The 9154-nt window shown below is 36.9% G+C and overlaps 1 protein-coding gene across 1 annotated transcript in view; it reads left to right on the forward strand.

The window, feature by feature from the left end:
* The window catches only part of SCE1 (sumo conjugation enzyme 1), a 55159-nt gene extending 48073 nt beyond the window's left edge, over nt 1–7086 (forward strand). The window contains exons 3-5 of the mRNA XM_087689926.1: nt 6258–6410; nt 6501–6614; nt 6760–7086. Of these exons, the coding sequence (XP_087546052.1) occupies nt 6258–6410; nt 6501–6614; nt 6760–6822 (330 nt within the window). The 3' untranslated portion in view covers nt 6823–7086. The remainder of the gene's footprint in view (nt 1–6257; nt 6411–6500; nt 6615–6759) is intronic.
* Nucleotides 7087–9154: the final 2068 nt, after the last annotated feature.

The raw sequence follows: 9154 nt of genomic DNA on the forward strand, positions 1-9154 counted from the left end.
CTAATGTGAAAGGCATTGTAGATTAGCCACATCCTTGATCTTATCCAACACTTGGAAGGATCCATAGTATCTCATACTTAACTTTGGATACAATCTCTCTCTTTCTTTCATCTTTTTCAGCCTTGTCTTTTCAAAATGCAGCAATACATTATTGCCCTTTGCAAAGTGTAACGTACGTCTATAGCAATGAGTTGTCTTCTTTTTCTTTTTTTGCAATCTTTGAAGTGTATACTTTACCTTTATATAGGTTGCATCCATTTCACATAGTGATGAGTCTCAAAAATCTAATCTTTGGTGTGCAAGATAGGTGGTACCTGATTGCCATCCTCAACCACCTTAAATGGAGCTTTGCCAATGGAACTACTATGCACCGTGTTGTTGTATGCAAACTCAACCAATGGAAAATATTACTACCATTGTGTCTTATGGTTTGAAACATAGCACCTCAAAAGATCTAACATTGTTGAATTAGTCTCTTCAAGCTAACCATTTGTTTACGCACGGAAGGATGATGAGGATTTTAGTGTGATATTCATATTGTCAAACAACCCTTCCAAAATAAACTAGTCATTCAAGGATCTTGATTACTGAGGATCAACTTTGGTATACCATGATACTTAAATATGCGTTGCAAAAGGAATCGTGCCATATGATTAGCTTTTATTGGAATGAATTGGGCATGCTTGCTAAACTTGTAAATGATAGTCCATTTTCCATCACTTCTTGTAGGTGTCCTTGGAAGCTCAAAAATAAAATCCATTTCATTATTTTGCCAAGGCTTGTCTGTAGGCAAGGGCTACAACAAACGCGACATCTTTTGCCTATCACACTTTTCCTTCTAACATACAATGCATGTGTTGACAAATTGCTCTATGTTACTAAAATGAAAAATGAATTTAATGATGTAATTAAGCTTCATGAAGTTTTTAAATTAAAATTAAAATAAACTTTAGTTTTGTTATCTCTAGCTCTTGGTTTGGTGAGCATTGCATTGGCAGTTAGTAAAGGATTTGATAGTAGGGCATGTAATGCTCAAGACTCTACAGCTGATTAGAGGCTAGTAGTGAAGGTGTCAAGGCCATTGTGCATCCACGGATTAGCTATGTTATGAGAACTCGTTGAAATACAACCATTTGTAACAAATTTCGAGCATATTTTTGTAATTGAAAGAAATATTAAAAGGGACACTAAGCTTTGGGATCGATAAGTGTCAATTTGTGTTGTAGGAGTACTCTAGCTCCAATTGTGTGTGGAGTTTTCTTTTCAAATTTATTGTTAAGCTGAATCAAGTGTTTGCTAAAATGTGGTTTATTGTCCTTTGGGATTCCAAAGGCCGGTTTCACTCTAAATTATGCCTCAAAGTTGGCCAATAAAAGAGGTGTTCCATTGCTTTGAGTGTGAAATCAATATCTCTATGTCGTGCATATGGAGGAGCATGACTTTCAGTGATCACTCAAGGTCTCAATTGCTTCGTGACACACAGTTATCCATGTATCATTAGAAATTTGTCTCTTATCACAAAGTGCTCATGCCTTTGGTCATTGCAAAGTTGATTATAAACATCAAGAAAGTTTGATTCAGCAGTATACTGCTCCTTTATGACATCCAACTTAGTGTGATAAACCATGTTGATGGCTGAAATTTGTGGCTTATGTGATAGTGCATTAGCCATAACATTTGTTTTACTATCAATGTGCACAATCTAAAAATATCTGTATGTTGTGTATATGGAGGAGCATGACTTTCAGTGATCACTCTAGGTCTCAACTGCTTCGTGATACACAGTTGTCCATGCATCATTAGAAATTTGTCTCTTAACACAAAGTGCTCATACCTTTGGCCATTGCAAAGTTGATTATAAACATCAAGAAAGTTTGAATCAGTAGCATAATGCTCCTTCATGACATCCTACTTAGTGTGATAAACCATGTTGATGGTTGAAATTTGTGGCTTATGTGATAGTGTGTTAGCCACAACATTTGTTTTACTATCAATGTGCACAATCCGAAAATGAAACATATAGAGAGAATTTGCCTATCTCATATGTTTCTTTGTCTGTATCAAAAAGTATCTCAATGTTTGATGATTTGTTTGTTTTGTAAATTCAACCCCTAATAAATGATATTTCCAAGTAGACAATGCATAAATTATAGCCAAGAGAGCTCTATCACATAGACCTGTAAATTTCTTTTTGTGGCATGGGTAACATACGTACATGATTTGAAGTCATCTTTTTCTTTAACTTTTCAAATGCTAAAATTTCCATAGTCTATCTAAATGGCACATTTTTTGTTTGCAAAGTATCCAATGTAGATGCAATTTTAGGAAACCAATGTATATATTTTTTCTAGTAAGAATATAAACCCAAGAAGTTGTGAATCTCATGTACATTCTTCAATGGTAGGGCCATGGGTGTATTGCCTCGATCTTTACAAGGTTTATACGAATACCATCAATCAATACAATGTGCCTCAAAAAGTGGATTTGATACTAAAAGAATTCACTTTTCTTGTCATTAATGACAAGCATATGCTGATGCAGTTCATTGAACACAATGCCCAAATGCTTTCTATACTTTGCCTCATCCTTTAATAGACAATTATGTCATCAAAGAAAGTGTCCACAAATCCTCTATGTGGTATGAAGATGCGGTTTATCATTTGATTAAAAGTGGCAAGAGCATTCATAAGTCCAAAAGGCATGACAAGAAATTCATGTATTTCAAAAGATGACTTGAAAGCTATCTTAGACACATCCTTTGGTCTAATGCGTATTTGATGATATCCACTTTTCAAACCTATACGGTTGAATATGGTTGCCCCTTGCAATCTATCCATAATATTGTTAATCCGAGGGATGTGAAATCGATTCTTTATCAAGATTTTATTCAAAGCACCATAGTCAATGCATATATACCATGAATCATCGTTTTTTTACACTAGAAGTATTGGAGAGTAAAAACGAGATGAGTTGGGTTGAATTAATCATTTTTCTAATAACTTATTCACTTGACTCATAGTCTCCTCATGCTTGGTTGCACTGCCCTATATGGTGGCTTATTAGGTGGGCTACTTCTAAGGATAAGGTCTATGCCATGATCTTCAAGCCGTTCAGGTGGTAGCTGCCTTGAAAGTGACAGAGAAAAGCATTCAATATACATTTTCAAAAATGAAATGCGATTATTCTCTACATTATGATAAAAATGACAGTAGTCGATACAACATGGGCATATTTTTCTTTCAACTTTATATCAAGTGTATGGGTTTTGCCCTCATGTTGAAAAGTGACACTTTTGCATGTGAATCAATTATTGCATGCACACGGTGGCACCGGAGTATACAAAGCAAAACATCACAACCCTCAAGTGGAGCAATAAAGAACCCTTTGTTGTCGACATATCCTTGAATGTGCAACAAAAGCTTTCTAATGAGGGGTGTGACAGGCTTTACATGGCCTTTGTATGTCATTTCAACTTTTTCCATTGTTTTTATCTTTTATACTCTTTGGTGCCTAGACTGGTTGCCATGTCTATAGAGATTAAACTAGTTCATGCACCATTATCAAAGAAGATCAAAGCATGTTGATCCTTGATTTTGCCCCATTCTCTTTATAACTTAGTAGCATCATCATTGGGCTAATTACTAATAACATCGTGCACCAGACCAACTGATGTTTTGAGCTTCTTTCCGTTGGATCCTGCTTTTTTTTTATAAAAAAATTTATTTTCTAGCTTGTTGCCTATTGAGATAGTCCTTTGCAATATGACTCTCCTGCTCACAAAAAAAAAAAAAAAGCAACCCTCGATTTTCTACGCAGTGGCAATGATTTCCAGCCCTTTCTTTGCTGTTTTGGCCTCCTTTTAGATTGATTTGCAGATTTGTTCCTTTTCTCAGCCTTAGACAACTTTTTATTTGGCTTCTCCCCACTCTCTTGAAAACCTAAGTCCTTCCCACATAACAAAGCATTGGCCATAGTAGTAGTCTCTATGAGTTGAAACATGCTAGTCATTGTGGATTTTATGCAAAAATCCTTGATTTCTTTGGGCAGCCCACATACATACTTTTCCTCTTGTTCATGAAGGGCTATCGAATGATAAGAAGTGAAGCAACAATGCATTCCAAAACTTCATATTATATTGCTCTAAATTCTTGCATTTGTTTACATCAAGCTTATTCCAAGCTGTCATGATGTCCACCTCAAATGTACTTATCAACCAATTCAATGCAAACATTTTCTTGAATTGTACCTGTGTTGATGGTGCTCTACCTTGTATCAAGTAGTGCGAGGACCATGACTGCAATGGAAAGTTGTTGCCTTTGGGGTGGACCACCACATCATCTCATGTTCCAACAAGCATGCCCATGATTGCGATTGTAGGGAGTGACAAAATGTATTCACGTGTGAAATGATCATTCTCAATAGTTCAGTTTGAAAGTGCTTTAACAAGCTTAAATTTTCAAGAAAAAGCTCAAAATTGTGAAGATAGAAGGTCAAAGCTGAAAAATGGAACCTAGAGTCTTAATAAAAGGCCTTAAGAGGACTCAAGTGATCCAGTTAGTGCCAATACACATCTTCAGTCCTTGTCCCGACAAATTGACGTTGTCAAATGTGTATATGTGATTCAAATCCTTTTTGACTTTCACTGATATAATTTGCTACCATCTTCATTCATTGGTAAGTATGAAGATATGCTAGGGTTTGCATTGAGAAAACACAGCATGTACAACTAAGATTGAAGCACAAAAACTCTAACAGAGACAAGCAAAACTCAAACCCTAAACACACAAACTTAAAACTCAAATGCAGAGAAAAATACAGGGAGAACAAACTTTGAAGTGAATGAATGTTGTAAATGAATGTAAGATTGTACAAGATGCCCAATGGTAGAGCAATGTAGTGTTGGATAGAGACGTCCCTTGGAGATGGATCCCAAGTAGTGTGACCACTAATTGGAGTGTCAGAGTGCGGGAAACACCAAACGCTGATCACCAAATTGTGAGAGAGTTGAGGCGACAACAAGAGAGGTGTTAGCTAATGTAGACGGCCTGTTGGACAGCAAAAACGCAGGTACTGCAGTGGTTGTCTGGTGGGAGAGATGGTAGTAGCTTGTCGCCAGGCACTAGATGCTGAAAATGCAGGCTGATCAGGTGCTATGATGATGCAATAGATGGAAACCTCCAAACAGTGAGGTATGGCTAAAAACAAGTTGTCTAGGGTTGGATAGTGCTGGGTTGTAGTCGGTGATGGCTGAACAGTAGATGGCTGAAATCTGCATAGTAATGCAAGAAATCTGCACAAAAGGATCAAGTTAAATGGTGCGCAGCCTGTCTATTTATAGATGTTAAATGGTTTCCCGAAAAAATTAGGGTTTTGGGGAACTACTGAACCTCTCTCAAACCGCACACCAAATTTGTATTTTTCATAATTAATTGTGTTTTAGGGTTGTTTAAAAATGCTAATCAGCTGTAAAGTGTGGTTTAGCTCAACATGGTAAGTTCCTCCAACCCAACCTGTTTTTGCTTTGTTTTCAGTAGTTGAGGCAAAAATGGGGCATTTTACACATCAGAATTCCCTGATGTACGGCTTTATTTTTGGACCTGCCCCAGCTATTCTGGGAAGACTTTTGTGCCAGGTTCTTGATTACTGTGTTTTCAGGTCTCAGGACTGTACTTTCAGATTTATTTCAGGAACTTGAGATTTTGAGGTGTCTGGTAAGAGGGACTTGTTTTTGTTGAAGAGGGGGCTGACTAAGGGAGGATCACTTCTATTGTCTTGATTTGTTTTTCATTGTTGGAAATTTTGGCAAACGGTTTCCTGACATCTTAGTCTAGAAACTGTGTGTGGATGGTTGTCTTATTAGGGAGGTGGGCCGTTGCCAACTCGTTGCAGTGTTGAAGTGTTAGTGCAGTAATAGTGGATCAATGCCTTGAATAACCGTCTTGCAGATTAGCCTCTGAAAGACTCTTACCCCTGCAATATCTGTAAGTAGGATTAGGGTGTAGCAGAGAACCTACAAAGTGTTGCAACTCTGCAACAACTACTATTCCCCAAATGCAGGGTATCATTGTCACATGAACGGATTTTACCTTTTGAAAGATGGTGGTGGACAAGCAAGATATAGTCTTGGTATTAAGCTTGAATAAATAATTTGATGATCTACTTTGGCAATACTTATGATGCCAGTAAAGTTTTCATTTATACTTTCTTTAATTGACGGCGAGTCATTTCTTCCATTCTGTGATTTTTGGTTTGTGCAGACTGATTGGGAAGGTGGGTTTTTCCCGCTTGCAATCCATTTTAGTGAAGATTACCCCAGCAAACCTCCCAAATGCAAGTTTCCCCAGGGCTTTTTCCATCCAAATGTTTATCCTTCTGGCACAGTCTGTCTTTCTATCCTCAATGAAGATTCTGTAAGTATCATGGTTAAAGAAGTTCAAATTGCTCACTCATTCAACATTGAAGAGAGAATATATACGTTGTTTTGGATCTCTGGATTTCAGGGTTGGAGACCTGCTATAACAGTGAAACAGATACTTGTGGGTATTCAAGATCTCTTGGATGCACCCAATCCTGCTGATCCTGCTCAAACTGAGGCTTACCATCTTTTTATTCAGGTGCGTATATATTGGTAACAGAATGGAAGCTCTAGGATACTGCAGATCTTTATACTGGTTCATTCACTTATGCAGTTTTGGAGCTGGAATCAAATATTTGGATGTTGCTAGACAATTATAAGTTTCTAATTTTCTTTGAGTACAGGATCCTGCAGAGTACAAAAGGAGAGTGAGGCACCAGGCTAAGCAGTATCCCCCTCTTGTTTGAGGGCAGGCTTTCACTTCAGAGTAATTGGAACTTATCCTTCTGCACTTGGATACAGCTGGATACAGCTATATTGCACAGCATATTTGTAAAGATTTGTGCTAAGTGCTTGTAGGGATGTATGAACAAAATGTAACATATCTTGTTTTTTTGTTTTTGATGAAATTGTCATGTGAATCTAACACTTGAGCCAATGATGTCCTGGCTTTTAAACTATCAGTTGGAATTAATGACAGCATTTATGAGGAGACTTTGTAGAATTTAACATATCCTTTAGTCTGTCATGGCAGTTTTTCTCAATCTGGAGTACATATGTACACCGTTCTGAAAGTGATTTTGATTCTCAAATAAATAGCTTGGGATCAGTGGGTCATCTGTTAGTGACATAACAACGCTCAAGCTGGAGTGTCAGACCTAGAAAAAATATTAAGCATGTTATGGAAGGGTCTGGCACAAAAAAAATGACGCTGAAAGTGATGTTACTTGTCAAAGTTGAGATACAGGGTTCCTGGGTGAAAAAGTTTGAGATACAGGGGAGGTGCACCATCAATGGAGGATTTGCAATATGCTTTGAATATTTTGCTGAATACGTTAGTTCAACACTCCCTTATCTTGGTTGGTTTATTAAAAATTATTAAACATGCTAAATGCTCTAATGATCTGCTTGGAAATGTTGGCTTAGTAAGGCATTTCTTATGTGGCATTACCAAAATTATACTGACCTAATTTTCCTAAGTAAGGGTGACAAACGCCTTTCGTGAGTTTGATGCCATTGATTACTTGATCTTTTTGAGGCAACTCCTGTAATTTGTGTGAACTGTTGAAAGCACACTTCTTGCGAAATGCGGAGTGGGGTGCGGTATACGCCCATGCATAAGCCAAGTTGTTATATATGTATCAGAGAAGCAAAATTTAGTACGCAAATCGTTTTTTAGATATACTGTGCATGTTTGGGTCATCCGTATCTTTTCATGTGTAGCTCAATTTCTTTAGAGGTGTATATTTTAATTTATGTGGAGTATCAACCTTAAGGTCACTTTTGGCTATACAATTGTACCAGGCAGAGAATCAATCAGTGAATAAAAGTTGAAATGGTGTGGTTATTGACAAGAAGAGATATGCTGAAATCATAATTGTAGGATTGAAGGTGAAAAATAGTGGCTATCATTGTGCGTGGATGCTCTTTGCATGCGTGTGTGGGTGCATGTGCTTGCACTCAAAAGTACATGTGTAAAATATATACATGCAAAGTAAATCTCCTCAGCTAATCAATTCAACACCTACAAAAACATGTATTTCATTGATTCTTAGTATGGAGTGTGTTTCTATTGGTTTATTTAGTTCAAACATGCATATGCAAATATGAACGATTGTAGATGTGTGATTTAAAAGAGAAAGATCATTGAAATTGCAACTCACCATCCAACCTCTGGGGAAAATATTATATGTGCTTTAATTTTCTTATATGTTAGCCTTATTATTGTGCACCATCGAGCGAAAGCACTAGAAGCTAAACATCGACAATGTCTTTATAAAAAATTGGAGACACACGAAAGCACTTTTTACGGGAGAACTTTGCTCTTTATTTTCATGTATAGCAAAGCCAATGAGTGAAGTTTTCCTTTACTTTATCCTAGATCCATTGCAAATTTCGAAAGTAAAGAAATTGCTACACTTGTAGGATATTTTAGAATTTGAATAAATTCTATAGGGGCCAGTTTTGAATATTAAGGCAATGTAAACAAACAAACACGTAAGGGAGGTTTTATTTTTGGTTAACATTGATGCCTAAGGCTAGGGAAAAGCACAATAAGAAATTGGATCATATGTGTAAGGTTAATTTCTTGATCATGGTCAATTCAAAGGAGCTTTGTGTGTAAACCTACGCACCTCTCATATGCAAGGTGCTTAATGGATGGAGTCATAATTCATGATTCTAAGTATGTGGGGAGAGTCGGCTCACTCACATGCAAATTGTAATTGTTATGCAAAACATTTTCTTAAAGATCTACAACTATTGTGAAGATTGTAGACAATCTCTATTCTTTTTTACCTCAGATTGTGCATCTAAAAGCCAAAATGGATGTGAAATGGACAAGGACCATCATAAGCCTAGTGGAAAAGAGGTGGGATGTCCAAATTTAAGTGGGAAACTCTACTCTAACCTTAATGCATAAAAATTATAAAATTAAAAAGAGGGCTCATTGTAGTGTATGCAAACTTTGGAGATTCCACTCTTCTACCTTCGTGTTTAAACTCCTTATGCACTATTGCTCTGAGAGAGAGAGAGAGGGAGAGAATTAACACCCTTTTAGATGCCTTGAAGATGCATAGG

Source organism: Lygodium microphyllum, chromosome 12 (genome assembly GCF_053477565.2).
Source record: "Lygodium microphyllum isolate KBCC chromosome 12, Lygodium_microphyllum_v1.1.10, whole genome shotgun sequence".
Classification (NCBI taxonomy): domain Eukaryota; kingdom Viridiplantae; phylum Streptophyta; class Polypodiopsida; order Schizaeales; family Lygodiaceae; genus Lygodium; species Lygodium microphyllum.